Consider the following 18,637-nt stretch of genomic DNA (forward strand, 5'->3'; position numbering starts at 1 on the left):
GCTAACTACATTTTGCACTTACATTTTCTAGTTGTTTTCCCTAGAGCCTAGTCCTTGGTTCTCAGTTGTAGAATCATTAAAATGTATAGATTTGAAGCTCAAGTTCAGTCTTGAGATTTTCTAATTGGTAGGGTTTTTTCAGTTTTTTCTTTTTTCCTCCCATACTAATCAGGAAGGTATCTTCAATATAATTCATATCCATATATTCAAGCAATTAAGTAGCTTAAAATATATTCTCCAGATTCTTACTTTTTTTATCTTTGTAATGGTAGAAAATTATAATCCATTCACGATGTTCTAGTTAAGGCTTAATGTTTCACTATTCATTTTAACAAGCTGTACTGGATAATACTGAAAACTCACTTAAAATGCATAGAAAGCCTCTTTATGTTTCATAAGCCAAATAATTGTACGTTACATATGCTGCTATAAAAGCAAAACTGAGAATTTATCAAAACCTTTGCATTCAAAGCTCTAAGAAGGTTAATGGGTTGATTACACCACTGTGCTGTTGCAGTGAAGTCTAACAGCATTGCACACAATGAAACAGAGATGTTTTACCCTTGATTTTAAATAATGTCAAAATAAAAAGTATAACTGCAGAAGCAGGTATAAGCTTGCCATATGTTCTCACAGAGACTTTTTGGGAAACCTGTAATTTCACGTATCAACGAACACACTAACAGGAACTTTCTATCAAAATCTATGGTCTGTGCAGTCTAATTCACTCACTTCTCCAAAAAAGCTTTTTGTTTATGCATCTTTTCAGCCTACCTCAGAAAATGTTATACGGATGTAGTAATCAAATGTAGGCTTTTTTTTAATAGGTAAAAATAAGTTTGGATAAAATCGTTAAGTATCACACACGCCTGATTTATATATTATTCTCAAGCTTCTGATCTGTTTCCCAAAGGACTTCCCTGACCAACAGGCAAACAGCAGTTTTCTACCAGCATATGCCAAAAGACCTCCTGAAACAGAGTATGGCTCTTCCCTGACAACACTTGGAAGTGAGCACACCTTCTCCTGACAGACCAGGCTACAGTCACCAGTCTGTCACCGTTTCACTTCTCGCAGCCAACGCCAGAGGAGGGACTCAACACTTACCCACATATATTCAGGATAATCAGACAAACGTTTCAATCCCTCAATAACTGTATCTCTGTCCTCTTCCCATTTCCTTTTGCAGAAAACAATCTCAAGGAAGTACCACGTCCAGCCGATTAGGGGCACATAGAGCAGCTCTCTCTTAGCAAGAACTTTGGAACTCTTGGAGAAAAAAACAAAAGCGACAATCCAAAAATGTCATTTGCTGATTTGTGCAACGTGGTCAAACACACTAGGATGATGGAGTTGGATCTGGGAACTTAAATGCAAGGAAACTGTTTATACATGGGTTTTAAACAGACTATCACCCTGCAGAGGAAGGGAAAGCTCACAGCCCACGTACCCCCAGCACTCCAAAACGCTCTGTCATCGTCCAGCCGCACAGGAAGTCGATCTCAAAATTGTGGTTCAGGATGATGATGACGTGCTCCTTCCCAAAGGTTTTCACCGTGGCCTCATCTGAGAACAGGGTGCACTCTGTGCCTGACCACCATTCCAGCAGCATTACCAACTCTAGCAAATGTGATGAAGGTGGAGAGAGGAGTTAGGGGTGCCCCTTACAGAAAGCATTTAGTGTTTCATCCTCAGCCCCATTCAGTGCTCAGTCTCTCCCAACTCCCAACACTGTCACCTTCTCAAACCCACCCAGCAGAGATGAAACAAAAGCTTTGAAGGGAACAGACCAAACCACATTACAATCCCTAAGGAGTATTCAAGGCACCGGACATATGCATTATGGATAATTCAGCAAGTTTTTAACAGCAACAAGTTTGGGCATTGCATTACAAATGCAAAATTTCATAATCACTGGAAAAAAAGCCTGAAGACTTTTGTGCCTGGAAACAGACAGTGGAGCCGTTGATTGCTCCACTAAATGAGTACAGTTCCTCCCAGGTGGAATACAAATTATGCATAGATGCAGCCTAATGTTTTTACTCCACATGAAACAAGCCTTATGGAGGTAAACAGACCAATAAAGGCATTTAAAAGGGATGCAGTGACATAGATCTTCTATGAAAGATTTTAATATTACAACACAGGGCTCTAATTGTTCTGCATTATGATCATCAACCCAGAGTTTAAAACAGCAGAGAATTGAGCTAATTTATTAAAATACCTGGGCAAAGACAGGAATGGTAAATTGTGTCTTTCTTTCACTGCAAAAGAATGAGTCCTTTTCCCTCCACTTACTCCAACTTTAAAATATCACAGCAACTCTTATTCCACCCTGAATATTTGTTACCCATTCTTATTTTCTACCTCCCCTTTTTTCATCATAAAACCCCCTTCCACTTAAATTCAGCACGCACTGACTGTAGTTGCTATGGTTAGCTTATTTCCCTCATTTCAGTACATCGAGGCAGATGGAAGGCATTGCTTACATCATGGGACAACTATAAAAAGTATGAGAATAGTACATCCTCCCAGCAGGAAGATTTGCTTCCCTGCAAAGTGTAGTCGTTGGTATTTTCTCTTTTCAATGAGACATGGATGAAATAAAAATCTAGTTGCACAAATATGGCAGTTAAAAAGAGTCCAACCCTTCCCACGTTACTACACCTGCAGGGTTCCCGCTCTGTTCCCTCTGTCAGGCTCTGCCAGGAGGTTTTCCAGCTTCCTAATGGGAGATCCTGGTTTTGCCAAACAGGGCAGCACCTTCCTGCACAAGGGTTTCTGATCGGTGGGATCAGACAAGGTCACCTATCCATACAGCTAAACAAGAGTTTAGGATCCAGTCTTGCACCACACCAGAGAGAAGGTAAACACAGTATCTAGGTGAATAAAGGGGAAAACCAGTCCTGGTCTGCTGAAGATAGAGCGCTTACCTAGCGCTGGTTTTTTTCACTCATGACCACTTGCTCACCCACCAGGTTATTCTCTTGTATCACTTTCTGCACTTGCTCATTTGGAGGCACAACAAAGTTATGCACGTTGCTGACCAACAGAGCTTAATCCCAGTGAACTGGAAATATGGCAGAGTAAGGACAGAATTGTCTTGTTCCTTTACACCACGTACAGGTTCCTATCATTGCTTCCCAGCTTTGCATGCTTTGTGATCACTTACATTCCTTTCTCTGGTTATCCTGGCTCAGTAAAAGGAGAAAGAGGACAGCAAGAATGTCCTCAGAGCACCTTCCAAGCAGGTGGCCAGGAGAATGGAGCAGTGGTACCGAACACGGAATGGTACTCTGAGCAATTTTCCCTTTCCATTGCTGACTATGTACCAAGGAGGAACATCTCCAGTACCTGCTACAACTGCTGCATTTTCTTAGAAAAATTGTAATCAACTGGGTGTGTTTCTTCTTCAAAAAGAAAAAAATCTGCAGAGGCCAGTGTGGATGACTTTCTGCAGAACATTTCTCTCACCTTTCTCCCTGTAACAGTGGAGAATTTGCCAGAGTCCATACTGAGAGAGGAGGGTTGACAAGCCAAAGGATTAACACGAGGAAACAGATTGTCCTTTACAAGTGTGCTGACAAATGATGTAATTATAACCAGGAGTGGGCTCGTTTCCTTTTTTCGGTGTGTGGGTTACAGCTGCTTTGCATGGCACTGATCCTGCCAATGCTACAGCAAGAACATTCTTCTGAATGAAGGAATGGGAACACTTGCACTGCCCAGGATATTTCCTGTAGGGAATAACCAACACCTGGCTTCAACCACCCCCTGTGGCTGGGGTTCCCACACTCCAAAGCAGGTGCATTTACAGCCTCATAAACCCCCCAGGAACAAAGCAAACAAGAGGCACAGCACATCCCTCAGCTGAAAGTACCAACATTTGAGAGGTTATTTTTGCAACCGGACTAACCCAAACACGCTGCACTCTCCAAGGGTGTGATTCATCTGAAAGGAGCTGACGTGGGAGAGCTGGAAGCGCAGACTACCTGTCACGAATTTACAGGTCTACGTTGGGGCCAGAGCCCAACACACTTTCTTCCCCAAATGTCTGTCAGGAACATTGGGTAGAGTCTCTCTCCCTCTCCTTTGGAAGCTGGGCTTTTGTGTTTGAGAGGAAATACAGTAAGAATAGAGCCTAGTTTTCAGTACAGAGCCAGGAACATGATTACCAGTGTATCCATCCCTGCACACTGATCCTCTGCCAGCTGGGCAGAGCAGCTTCTCTTACAGACCCTCAGCCTAAAACCCACAAACAGCTTGGAGTAAGCGAGCAAAATGCAGCATCCAGAGCAGAACACCAATGTACAGGTTCCTTGCCAAAAGGCTTCTCCATACTGAGATATATTTCATTATGAATGACAACACTGGGGCTGCTGCATTTACACAGCTTACCTAAATGGCTATAAATAAATCACAATTGAAGTGCATATTCTGTCAGCTCTTCCATTATAGGGCATCAGCTCTCTGCAATCCCATGTAACATTTACAATAATTTTCATAGTTTAATTTCCCAATGTGTTAATTTATAACAGGCTATACACTAGGGGTTATCCTAGGTACAACCCAATTATCTACCCAGCTTCTCCAAATCTCTTTGAACAATGGTGTGCTATTTCCAGTTTAGAAGATAACAGCATTTAAAATGTTAGCATTTAAACAATGCTAACTAGGGGCTGAGCCTAAAGCCTTACAGGAGCAAGCAGTTCATATCCTCAGAAAAGCCAAACTATTAATGCAACAATAGTTTTCAGCATGAGATCAGATTCTAGATTATTAAATGCACAAAGAAATTCTTACAAGCAAATTAAAAATAAAAACTCCTATATATCCCCACTCTCATCCAACCAAACTAATTTTGGAATTTCTACTAAGTTCTTCTATTACAATACCTTTTTTTCCTGACAATTTGCCTGCTACTCTATTTCATTTCCTTTCTCCTGTGCTTCTCAGTAGGCAGGACAAAAAGCACAGTAAAAGCAGGGACAACAAGCTTAAGAAGAGACCAAACCAGACACCTCAGAGGGTTTTTGTTGGTGGTACTTCACATCAATGATTTACAAAATGTGGGTGCCTGTCAGTGGACAGCTGAACTGTAATTTCAGTGCTCATTTTGGTGACTCATTTAGCCAAAGTGGGAGTTGGATGCTGAGCTGAGCACTAAGGTAAGTGGCCGTGCCTACTGGGAAGGGATGGAGAATGGAAACCGATTAGATGATTCACTGCTGAAACAGGAGGTGACATTTGGGCTAAGGAGGTTTCCAAACACTCAAAAACATTTTCAGAAATCCAGCCCCCCGTTAAGGTCTGTGAGGAGAAAAAGAAGGCATCCACAGGGATGAAGTTTTGCAAAGGTCTGAAAGAGGAGAACAAAGAAGCTGCACTCGGTGCACAGCTGGCCCATGGGCAGAAGAACAAAACACTGACAAATTGCTCACAGAGGAGACCCTGGCCTCAGAGACAGGCACTGCAGGGTGTAAGGGGACTCTGAAGTTTGTCACACAGTTCAGCTGCAGAGACATCTACAGGAGATACTTTCAGACTGACCTCCCCCTCTGCAGCCCACACAATCAACTTCGGCCCCTACAGGGTGAATATTGCTCATATGCTCAGTAGCTGAGCCAGTCTCAGAACTGTCCCTTAGCATAGGTGCTGATACTGGACGAAGATGGCATTGAGACAGAATTAACAACTCCCATCAGTCCAGATAAGGCTGGAGGTGCAGAGGAGCTTTACTCCCCACTTTTTTGAATGCCAGAGTGACAACATACATCAGATCCTTGACTTCTGTATGGTTTCCCAGTATTCCAGAAAAAACAGAGGCTATTTTGACCTGCTCTGAAAGAATCTACATCCAGCTTACCATTTCTCCCGTCTCTGTGTGCAAATGTATTTTATTTTTAGTTAACAAAAGCAAAGCCAAGGAAAACCCCTCCCCAGCCTCATCCCAGCATACTCACGGCTCCAAAGGGAATAGGCAAGGCGACAGTTTACTCGGCGATAAAGCTGCTTGTTGATGGGCCAGAGGACCAGCGTGCATAGTTGAATGAAGTTAATGATCAGTCCACTCACAACAAAGACGAACCCAATGAGGAGGTGAACTATGAACTGGGTCTTCAGGAAGGCAATGAAGCCCATGATAACCACTCAGAAGCGTGTGCAAGGGCCGTCACTCAGAATAACTGTCCTGAAAGAGGAAGAACAACAACAGAGTCAAATGGAGAGTGGATTTACAAGCTGTGAGGAAAGACAAAGCAAAAACCTTGAAACAGTCCAGGCTCATTCATCAAGAGGAACCCAACCCAATAAACACTCTGCTCTCCAAGCCTGCCTCATGCAGGTCTTCACATAATAAACTGGTGATGGTGCAAATCCCTGCCCAAAATAGGAAGGAATCATTATTTACAATTTACAGCCCACCAGGAAGATTATTGTTTGCTGAAGAGACTAATCTCACACCTCTCTTCAAACAAATACCACATAATTGGGAGTTAATGCTGGGAGGAACACAGAGCCCTGAACTCACAGGGAGCAGTGGAGCCCTGATGGGCCAACAGGGGCTGTACCTCAGGGGTGCTGTTCTGTGCAACAGGAACCTCACCCTGGAAAGAGCAGGGCTGGTCACACACAGCATCAGTCTGCAAACAGTGAGGCATGGAAAGGGAAATCAGGTATTCCCACATTCAAAACCCATGCTGGAGCAGGTTTAATAACTTCTCACTTTGTCAAGCCACAGCTCCATGATCAAATATACCAGTTAACATGGAGAAAAATGTAAAGTAATAAAAAAGCCTTAGGCTGTGTAGCAGTACAAACTTGATCTGGAAAGGGCATTGGTGTAGAATCTTGATTCCACCAAATTAGCCAGAGCACTTAACTCTGAGCACGTGCTGTGTTTATACCAGGTGCAGAAAAACTGGCACCGTCTGAACCAGCAGAATGCCACAGGAGCTTAGACAAGCCTGACCCACTACAACTCCTGTCAGCACAAAGTTAACCCAGCAAACTGTATTTACCAAGCCAACAATCTGAGTTTATTGCAAAACCCACATTATCCAGCACTGGCCTGTTTGACCTGTTGGCTACTCAAAGCCCTGCAAGGCCAGCCAGCCTGTCAAACCACAGCCTCGAGGTCACACCCAGAAACTAAAAGCTTGACCCTGCTTTTCTGCCACAGCCACAGCTTGCTGATGGTTTTTATGCCCATCTTTTACAAGTGTGGCAAATGACCAGATTAAGCAGTAAATGGTAACAAATACTTTTGACAAGTCACGTGTCCCAAGGTGATGTGGACCCACTGTCCAAAAATAAAGTCCCTGCCAGCTGTGAGGAATCAAACCATTTTCACTCACCACCTGCTTACAGTGTGCTGCTATTTATAAAACTCTACAGCAATTTTATTGTGAAAGCTTGTTTTCTATCCTCTCTTCTACCAATCAGGTACTGCTTTTCAAGGCACAGCGTGTCTAGTTTTTGCACAATTAGCATCCATTTGCATCATTAGTAACCTACCCACTTCACGTTAGAGAGGCAAAAAAAAAAGAGCCTGGTTGAACACAGCCAGTATTGTGCCTACCACAGAAAGCAAAGCAAAGCAAGATGAATAGTGTTGGAGCTTATGATAAATAACCTAAATTCTCTCAGTGTTTTCCTGTAAGGATGAAAGAAACATTTCTTCCATCAATGAATTACTTAAAGAACAGCTGTTGGGAAGCAGAGACTTCTGTTTGAAAAGGAACAAGTGGAGCTCTCCTTCCTCTTCCCTCCCCAAAAGGCTCCAGTTGTCTCACACAGCCAGAACACCACACCAGTGTTCACACATTGCCATGTGGGAGGCAGCCGTGGCATCCAGTGACTCCCTAGCACTGGGCTTGTTTGCCTTTTCCACTGGCATGCTCTAATAAACACTACCAAGCATTAAACAACCAAGTTCTTCACTTCAAGACCAGAGTCATTCTCTTCATCTGGTGTATTTCAAAAGCCAGTTCAAACAAACAAGGAAAGAACAATTGCCTCCACTCCCCCAAGCTATTTCTTGAGTTCTTGCTTGCCCTCTGCACAGCCACGTGCAAACAGCTTTGCTGATGACTGTGTCTAGTGTCAAACCATTCAAAGGCTGGACTTGAGGATCTTGGAAGCTTTTCCATCATGATTCTGTCTGTCGCAGTCATCACACCAGCACTTAGAGCCTTTCGATGCACAGCTTGGCCCCTTTCAGGCAGGGGCACAAAGGACATGCAAATGCCACAAGCAGAAACAGGAATATCAGGTATTATCTATCCTGAAATAAAGTGGTTTGGCTCCACTTCCACAGCCTCTTGGCTTTGAGGATGTCCATGGCACTCTGGTATTTCTCCCTTACATTAAGGACATTGCTGTTTTACAGACCCCAGAGGACACTACACTGCAGCATGATGGCTTCTCCAGCTTTGTTGCACACGGCAAACAAGATTTATCACTCTTGCACTGGCATCCAGCCCCACATGCTGGGCACCATAGAATCACTAGGGTTGGAAAAGCCCCCCAGTCCAGTCACTTCTTGAACACCTCCAGGAATGGTAACTGCACCATTTCCCCAGGCAGCTTCAATGCTTAACAACACCTTCCATTAAGAAATTCCTCCTGATGTCCAATCTGAGCCTTCCTGGCACAGCTTGAGACCACCTCCTCTCATCCTGTTGCTGTTGTCTGATTCTTCCGGTTTCACTGATGGATACAGAACCTTCCAGTCTCTGTTTTGACAATTCCTCACTTAATTGTATTTGACTTTTAAGATAATTAGAAGTTAACCTTAATCCTGGAATTCTTTAATTTTCTGCATTCCTGCCCATGTAGGACTGCCAGGCAAACCAGGCATAGGGCAACAGGCAAAAAAAGGTGTATCCCATGGTCAGGGTGGGGGAAGGATAGGGAAATCAGTATTTGCTGAAACAAGGAAAAGCACCACTTCTGCATTTGACATATGTGTTAAGATCAGCTTAGTGAAGTATCTAAGAAGCAAACATCTGTCCTAGTCTACAACAGCAAGTCTCAGCACTATTAAATTTTTCCTTTTTTTAAAGTCTACCCGTATCATCTGCATTTTTAAAGACCTGCTGGCAAACTCTTGTTTTTGCTCTTGTTTTTCTAAAACACTTTGTAACTTCACAGCCCTGACCTTTCACCACAAAACCTTCATTTCCTCCTATACAGCCACACTGAGAACTGTAGGGAATTTTAGTACTCCCTCTGCTTTCACATCCTCACCAAGGGCCTGCTTTTCACAGCCACGTTGCCAGACAGCACCAGGGTAAAACCCAGCTCAAACCAAAGAGGACTTTCACTGCCTTTTAGAACCTCACCTTTCAGGGCTGTTGGACTTCTGTAGTCAGAGACCTCTCCCCACAGTGTTGAACACAGGATCATAGAATGCTCTGGGTTGGAAGAAACCTTAAGTATCACCTACTTCCAACCTCCACACCACAGCCAGGGACACCTCCCACTAGACCAGGTTGCTCAGAGCCCCATCCAGCCTGGTTTTGATCTTTTATCTGCTCTGATGAAAAAGTTCTTAAATTCTTTGCATCCTTCAGGGCTCCCTCCCTTATTTCTATGCCTCTCAAGAGACAAATGTCTTGGTGTGGTGGGCTGACCCTGGCTGGAGGACTGGTGCCTACCAAGGCCACTCTATCACTCCCCTCCTCACCTGGACAGGGAAGAGAAAACACAACAAAAGGCTTGTGGGTGAGGTGAGGGTAAGGACAGGACAGGGAGAGACCACTCACCAATCACCATCATGGGCAGAACAGACTCCATGTGGGGAAATCAGCTCAATTTATTACTAATCAAAGCAGACCAGGGAATGAGAAATAAAACCAAATCTTAAATCACCTTCCCCCCTAACCCGTCCCTTTTTTCTTGGGCTCAACTTCCTGATTTTCAGTATTTCCTCCTGCCCAGCAGCGCAGAGGGACAGGGAATGGGGCTGTGGTCAGTCCATCACTCATGCCTGCTCCTTCTTCTTCAGAGAGAACTTCTCACACCCTTCCCCACTGCCACAGGGAGTCCCTCCCACAAGAGACAGTCCTCCATGAACTTCTCCAAAGTGAGTTTTTCACCAGTTGCTCCAGCCTGGTTCCCTTCCATGGGGTGAAATCCTTCAGGAACATGCTGCTCCAGAGTGGGTCCCTTGCAGGGTTCCTGCCAGCAAACCTGCTCCAGCCTGGGCTTCCCAGAGGGTCACAGCCTTCTTCAGGCTCTCACAAGGGCTCCTCCAGAGGCTGCAGATGGATCTCTGCATCCCCATGGACCTCCATGGGCTGCAGGAGCACAGCTGCCTCGCCAGGGTCTGTAGGGGAATCTCTGCTCCAGTGCCAGGAGCACCTCCTCCCCCTTCTTCTACACTGACCTAGGAGTCCCCAGGGCTTCTCCCACATATTCTCACTCCTCTCTCTGGCTACAATTGCTGCTGTGCAGTTCTTTCCCACCTTCCTTCTTCAGTGCATTATCCCAGAGGTGCTACCACCATCTCTGATGGGCTCAGCCTTGGCCAGTGGGTCTGTCCTGGACTTGGGAACAGAGTTGTGTCATGAGGCCCCACACCCACATGGATTCTCTGGTTTCCAAAAGGTAACTATGTGCCTCTCAGTAGAGGTCAGAATACAACCCTTCTCCTTTACCCAGCTTTCTACATTCATGGAAGTCCTAATGATTAAATTTCCTGGAGACTTCTGCCAAATGTCACTGGAATGTGCCACCAAGTTCAAAGGCCATGAGAAAGTAGAATGACAGAAGTGTGATTGCATCAGCCCCATTTCATTAAGAAATCAGGTTTAAAAAACCCCAAATGGACAAGCACATTACAGCATTTCATGAAACATAGCTATTTATGACCTCAACATTAAAAATTAAGCCATTAATCATTCTATAATACAGTATATTCAGTTTGAACTCCAGATTTTAATTAATTTACTGCTGTCATGTGTGTGCAATCTTTCTGAAGTTCATGTTTGCATGAATCTGAGCATGAAGTTAGAAATTGGTCCACTGATCCTAATATTCCAACCCAGTCAGAATTAATGAGCTTGAGAACAACAAAAACTGTGGCAGGCAGTACATACCTCTCTAGACCTTTGCCTTCAGTTTTTCTGAATGTGCTTTTGCCATCTCTACTGTGCCATATTCACCTCCAGCTATGAAACTAATTACAGACATCTTTTGCCTTGAACATCTTGCCCCCACCCTGAAACCTGGTATTTTACCTACTTTTGCTATTTGAGAAATGAGCGAAACTTTTAGATCACTGAATTTTACCTTTCACCACAACATTCTAAAATACTGTATTTTTCAGAGGAAGCTTTTTAAGCCTCCTTGATGTCCATATAAACTTGGCAAACCCTGTCTGTGAAGAAAGGTTAATGATGTTGCAAGTCAGCAGCAGTACATAAAATGCATTTTGCTGCCCATCAAGAGTTTCCTGATAATTTTTCAGAATTTTACAAACTCTGCTCATCAAAAATACACAATGAAAATAAAACCTTTTTTATTCAAAAGTGAGATTGACCTGTTCCATGAGCTGCTTCATTAGTACAGGGACAGATAAAAGCAGCAGAAACCAGGAGCTGAAGAAAATGGCTCTTTTCTCAGTGTACTTTCTACCCTCCAAACCTCTCTGATGACCCAACCCAGGCTATTTCTCTTTCAAAAGCATGAAAATCACTAGCATAAGTGTCTGTTCCCTCACCTCTCCTTCTGAGATCAGAAATCCCAAGATTACTAAGCAGTTACCCAAAAGTCAAGGCAGAGGTATGAAGGAAAGCTTCCAATAGCCCTGTCTATACTTCTTTGGCAGATAAATAAAAGTACAGCTCCCAGTCTTGTTATTTTAGCATCCTTCAGAAACACCACATTGCCACAGGGGTAGCAGGTTACTCTTCTGGACATTTCTGGGCCATACCACACAAAAATATGTTGATCACCTTATGACCAATGCTTAGAAGTAATCAGTTACTGCCAAGAAATAATTTTCCCTTGCAGAATGCACATGCTCTTCTAGCTGAAAGACAAAAGTGCAGTGGCTATCCAACTTTTAAAAGCGAAATGATATATTCATAGCAAACAACCCTGACAACAGGAAAATGTTCAGGAAGACAGCAGGTCATTGATGGACTCCCACTCCTGCACTGTACCACATCTCTCTCTGGGATGAGGAATTTGGGAGCCTGTCCCCCATCATGCAGAAGCCACACAAAACCAATGGAGAGAGGCTTTACCCAGGGCTTTGCCCCAGACTTTAGAAAAGCATCCCAAGACTCCTGCCCACTCTGCCACGGCACCCCTAAAAGCAATCTCCACTCAGGCCTCACTTATTTTAGAGCCACCATAGGCAACCACAGGTGTCTAAGTAGGCTGGAAAACAGAGCTTAGATCAACAGCAGTGAGTCAGTAGAGAGAATAAGCAAGTAAGGCATAACAACAGTTTTGGTATCCATTTGAACAGTCTGTACTAGGGATTCTCCAGATAAGCTGTAAAAATAGACAGCCACTCAATTGCATCCCACACAGCATTACAAACTGTCTACTACAGACCCAGCCTTTTAAACCTAAGCACGGCAGAAAGATTATCTTCCTTTCTCACACAATATAGGTCTAATTTCCTTGAACGTGCCTCAGTGAGATGCAAGGCTGGTTCAGAGTTCATTAAAAATCCTGCTTGTCATGAATTTTTAAAACTGAAGAGTACGGAAAAGAACCTTAAGCTAAACTGAGGTCACAGAAAAAAATTTGTTTCTGAGTTGTAAGAACTAGGAATAAGAGCTCAAAAAGAAAAAAATGTTACTGAGTCACCATCATGAAATCAGATGAAAACTCATTCCTCAAAATTTTGTCCATCTTGGCCTTGAAACAGTACCACAGCCAGTTTCCAGAAAAGGTCAAGAGTGAAAGATTATCACCATTATCTGTCTGAAATATATTCCTTACTTTGGGCTTGATCAAACCACAAAAATTTCCACTCGTGTCAATAGGTTTGGCTCAGTATCTGTAGAGATTTTTGATAAGACTATTTCCACCAAATAAAAACCCTTTGATTTGACTCATCATCCTAATGAGATGCCAATACTTCGGAGGTAAACAAAAAAAAAGAGAAAAAAAGCTGTGCACATGGCTCTGACATTCCTGATCATTTCACAAGCATACAGAATGAGAGGTAGTGAGAAGTTTTTACATTTTCTTATCTTCAAGATCCAAGTTGCTCTAAGAAAAAAATACCAAGATAACCAGTTGTTTAACTTGTATTTGGTAGAGAGAAGACCACAGAATATAATAACAAAGCAAAGAAAAGCATTCAAACAACTCAGTGCAACCAGAAGGGAAAATAAACCAGCCCTCAATACTACACATCCCTGCACTTGAGGGGCAGCTTTCCCTCTTCCCTGCCCTAAATGCACTTTTACTGACATGACTAAGCCTCCTCAACAGCTGCAGAGAGCACTGTGCTTATGCCACCACTAGGGATGAAATTGTATTTTCTCTAACTTGTTGCTACAATATTACAGCTGAAAACACCAGCAATATTAAAATGGCTGTTTTCCGGATTTCATTTCAATCAATTCCTTTTATCACACTTGGCACAGAAAAAAGAGAGAGCAAGTGCGCACAAATTCAATTTCTCCTCAGCATACACACTCAGTTAACATTGCTTCTATTTGAACAAATGGATTGGATAACCAAAATGAACCCTGACTTGCTCAGAAATCTGCTGGCTGCAAGACAACCCCCACGAGGAAGCAGAACTCCTTGCAGAATTTCTCTCACAGTGAGCACCTCTTTATTGACAAAGAAAATAATGGTATCTTCATAAGGATTTTCTGTTCACAACAGGGAAACTAGAGAGATTCTGTCACGAGTTCCCTGGGAAAAAACAGTCCAGACAACTTCAATGTCAAGGCTGAGTCTCACCAAACCAGGCTGACATGACTTCTCCCACAGAACAGCCTCCCAGACTCTCAAGACATCACAGGGTTCTGCACTGAGCTTTCCAGGGAAGGCACCCCACAACTTCAGCACTTGGTTGTGTACCCAACCTTTTTTTCTTTCAGGAAGACAATCACTGCCTTATGTTTTAATAAACTTACAATAGCTTCTATTAGAGTATGTCACTTACAACTGCTTGTAGGTGTTTGTGTGCTGCTTCTCCCCTGGATACACACATTTGTCATCCCTCAGTCTGAAGTCTCACGCTTTTGTTTCAGTATGAGCAACACAAAATTAAGTTTTCTTAGAACTATAATTACAAAACCTTAATTGCATCTTAAATTCAGATTAGATAATAATTGCAAATTTGGCAAGTTTGTCTCTTCTCTCACAGGTTCCGATGGGTTTTGTGGGTGTATGCATATTTACAGATACTTGTGAGAGCTCTTGTAGAACTCAACCTTAACAAACCTTGTCCCAAACTTGAATATTACTGATCACCAAGGTTTACCTGACTGCAAGCCCTTGAGCTCAAGTTTTTTACCTGCTTGCTATCAAGAGGAAAAATAAACACCCTGTAACTTATGCTGTTCTGCAAAGCATGCAATCATATAATTAGCCTAATTTTGAAAGCCAAAATCAGGCAGACACACATTACTTTTGGCTTCATCTTTAGCGGGAGGCACAGAGACATGAGCCATTGACCCAGGGCAAGGGGGATCCATGCTCCCACCAGCACAGCAAGACATAGCAGGATGGAGCAGCAGAAGATAAGCAAGACTGCAATTTCAAAGAAAAAAAGGATTAAAACCAGGGGAAAATACCAGCCCACTGCAAGACATTTACACTGAAACACACGAGCTAGAACACTGTCATATTCTGTATATTTTAAGAAATAAATAGGAACAATTATTCAGCTTTGCAAATTCTTCCTGGCTCCAGACAGACAGCTAAGCATGACTCACTCAGAAATGGTTGTCAAACACCTTCTGCCAGTCTTGTTCCTTCTCTTGGGAACTTTTAAACTTCTCCCTGGCCTTTTTTGTTTGCTTGGTGGCAGCTATCCTCCCCACTTTGCCACTTTGGCTAAAACTCCCTCGAGGGAGAAGCAGGATGCTAATCCTTCCCTCACAGCATACTCTCCTTTTTCTTCTTAACTGGCTTGGAACCAACAGCTTCCCAGGCCTGTGCACGAGCCCTGCTTTGTGCCACAGGGGATTTAATGCCATTCCATCACAGTGCACAGCATTGCAGGCACTGCCTGCCCACCTGGTGTTCAGTTTGTGTATCAACCCCAAGTTCTGAAAAACACTGTCAAGTTTCCAGCTTGCTTTGAGAGCAAAAGCAGGCTGGGAGAAGCTCTTGGAGAACTCAGCACACTCCAGCAGGTCCACTCCAGTTCTTTAAAGGACAGGCAAATATTTTCTGTCCTGCTGACTGCTCCCTGGAATCTCACTGCAGGGTGCCCTGCCTGAGTTCAAGTCAGGCCAATTATGGGCAGTACTGGGATGCAGTATCTGCCAAGCAGCACTGGGATGCTCCTGCTGTTAAACACTCCTTTGCTTTTCCCACACAGGTTTACTCATCAGCAACATCTAAGAAAGGATTTCACAGAATCACAGGATGGTTTGGGCTGGCAGGGACCTTGAAGTTCATCTCATTCCACCCCCTGCCATAGGCAGGGACACCTTCCACCAGAGCAGGTTGCTCCAAGCCCCATCCAACCCTGGCCTTGGACATTTCCTAGGAAGGAGCAGCCACAGCTTCTCTGGGCAACCACAGGGTCTCACCATCCTCAAATGGAAGAATTTCTTCCTAACATCTAATCTAACCCTGCTCTCTTCCAGTTTGAAGTCATTCCCCCATGTCCTGTCACTCCAGCTCCTGTGTGGCTTCCTTGTAGGCCCCTTCAGATTCTGGAAGCTGCTCTGAAGTCTCCACACAACCTTCTCTTCTCCAGGCTGAACAGCCCCAACTCTCTCACCCAGTCTCCATAGCGGAGGTGCTCCAGATCCTCCTTATGCTGGGGGCACAAGAAATGTACACAGTATTCCAGGTGAAAAATCTTGGCTGGAGAAGCAAGCAGAGCACCTTTGGTAAACACAGTGCACCCCTTTAACCCTGTACACAAAGGGAGGGATACTTGGGAGAGCCAGGACCCAGCTGGAGCTCCATGCACAGCCCAGCAGCAGCTCACACATAATTTAACGCTGCAGTTGTAGTGAACAAAATCGCCACCAGCACCACAAGACATTTAAGCAGTTCTGAATGCTCATCCTGAAAATAAGCCAACAAATCTCCAATAACCACAGAGTTTTGCATGCTTCCTACTCCCAAGGTTATACCCAAGGCATGGGAAATCCTTTCCCTAATGACAACACACAGCTTTAGGATGTTGCAGATGTAAAACACATCCCCAAAGGAACCTGCTGATTGTCCACTTGCTCATGGTGCTCGTGTTCTCTGCAGCTAAGCCATGACTGCCCAGTTTGTGCTCAGCACCACACAGATGTGGCTTTAGGGTTCATGGAACTGTGGGTGAGGGAGCAGGAAGCAATGTTTCTCCCTGGAAGCAGAAGGATGGAGGGGGATGACCAATTTTAGCCAGGTTTAGTGCTCACAGTGTGGGTGCTCTGGGGGGTCTTATACATCCAGTAGGCAGCACTGTACTGACACACCAAAAAATGACCCTCAGCCAAAGGCAGGTCTCACTATTAGGGCAGGATTCCCCAGATTTGAAAATCCCTTTGCTTATATATAAATATACACACAGATACAAAAACATGCAGAGGTGCAGCAATTTCTAGGATAGTAGTTGTAGGCCTGAAGGAGCTTCATTTTAACCCAGTAGTTATGCTGGTATTTAGTAAGAAATGGTCTGTAGAAAACCAGCATTGTAATCAGAGACAGGGTGGGAAGCAGAAACCAGGAGAGCATGGATCTCATGATTGAAAAGTAATGCCACGAGGCTGGGCTGGCCACAACCAATGCACTTCTCACATCAGCTCATTATTTATTCCATCCCACTGCAGTTTGAACACCTAGGTAAGTGCTACACTGTATCAGCAACCCCCCAAAACGGTGATAAAAGTTGCATTTGGAAGCATTAATGTTTCTTTTTTACGGGCAATGTGGCAAGAGCATCAAATTTCTTTTCTCCCCGCCAAAGTGATTGCTGCCAGTTGAAATTCTGCTGTTAAGTCAGCGCATAGATCAACTGATTCAGAGTAGTAAGAAAGTTAAGATGAACATTTTATACTCTTTTCAAAAAGGACAGACAAAAAAAAAAAAAAAAGAAGAAGTAGCTCTTCCTAGTTCTTAACTGGCTCGGTACAGACTCCTGCCCTGAGCTTAACTTCCCAAACGCTAAAACCGTGACACATATTTGGTTTCTCCACTTTTGCTCCCCATGCAGGTTACTGTTATTTCTGCTCTAACACCTTGAATATTGTGAAACCCTGACCAGGCTGGGTGCTGACAATTCCCAGGTCTGAGACAGGCTAGGAAGAGCTGTAACCTCCCCCTTCACTTGACATGAAGGTGAGCAAAACCAACAGTATTGTCAGTCAAAAAGCACAACCCAGTATTTTAGTGTGCTTAAAAAACAAAACACAACACACCAGACATTAAAAAAGTGAAACAAACTATCTGCTTAAAATGATGAAAGAGGACTGAGACCAAAACTTACAAACACATTATTTCACAGAAATAGTTGGAGCTGTAAGTTACCTCTGCAAGTTCTTCTCATGTAGCTGAAAACTGGGCACTTTTATTATTTTGAAGAACTCAGGACTTCGGCACCACCTGACTGGAAATCATGCCAAGATTTAACCACCAGGAAACCACATTCTGCATCTAGCAGCTCTATTATTTTCAGCCTTTCCCATGGAGCAAATGCTGATACTGACATTTTTCCTCTCAAATGTAAGCATTTTCCATTTCTCTTGCAAAGAAAGACTTTTTGCCTTAATTACTTCTGCTTTTGATAGAGCTAGCAGGTGTAGTGAGTATTTTCTTCATTTCAACTAGTTCATTCAAAGTTGAAAACCCAATTGGGAACTGAAAAAGGAAAGAGCCTCTTGCAATCTGAATAAAAAGCAGGTGGGAGAAAATGAGGTCTCTGAATTTTAAAGGAGCCAGACTTTCCTTGGCACTTAGGTCTTGTTTTCTCCCTTACATTCTGGCTGTGGTTACTCTTTAGTGAGAAGAATACTACCCAGAGCGGATTTTCATAGTAATTCAATACCTTTCCAAAGCCTTTCATTCTTTCTGAAGTTATTAAGACAGATAGTTTGACTGCACAGGTGAAAATGCATTTTTATGAATACAAAAACCTGAAGCTACCACAATTACAACTGGCACCACAAAACAGGATTTAGTCAGATTTATGTCTAGACACTGATAGTGACATTTTTTAAGCATGAATTGAACACTGTGGGGAAAATACTAATGAATAGTTCAAGCATAACATGCTTAGATAATATGTCATCCCCCTGACTCCTAATTTCTAACTTGAGATAAATACCTGCTTTGTATCTTGTAATCAAACCTCTCATTAGGTCCCAAATTCTGAAGTTTGATTAGGTGAAAAAAGTTTGTTTTGTCAAAAAAACCCAAACAAACCAATCAACCAACCCCTAACAGGTTAAAATGTAACTATTTCTGGGAGAAACTTTAGCAT

General features: G+C 43.4%; 1 protein-coding gene across 8 annotated transcripts in view; it reads right to left on the bottom strand.

The window, feature by feature from the left end:
• AGPAT3 (1-acylglycerol-3-phosphate O-acyltransferase 3) overlaps positions 1–18,637 on the bottom strand; it is a 90,574-nt gene that overhangs the window by 15,812 nt on the left and 56,125 nt on the right. For all 8 annotated transcript variants that reach the window (XM_082279149.1, XM_082279143.1, XM_082279147.1 and 5 more), the window contains 3 exons: positions 5,964–6,190; positions 1,451–1,620; positions 1,108–1,269 (listed from right to left, as the gene is read on the bottom strand). In XM_082279149.1, coding sequence (XP_082135275.1) covers positions 1,108–1,269; positions 1,451–1,620; positions 5,964–6,141 — 510 coding nt within the window. In that variant the 5' untranslated portion in view covers positions 6,142–6,190. The remainder of the gene's footprint in view (positions 1–1,107; positions 1,270–1,450; positions 1,621–5,963; positions 6,191–18,637) is intronic.

This window comes from Coloeus monedula (assembly GCF_965178545.1).
Source record: "Coloeus monedula genome assembly, chromosome: 3".
In the NCBI taxonomy this organism is placed as follows: domain Eukaryota; kingdom Metazoa; phylum Chordata; class Aves; order Passeriformes; family Corvidae; genus Coloeus; species Coloeus monedula.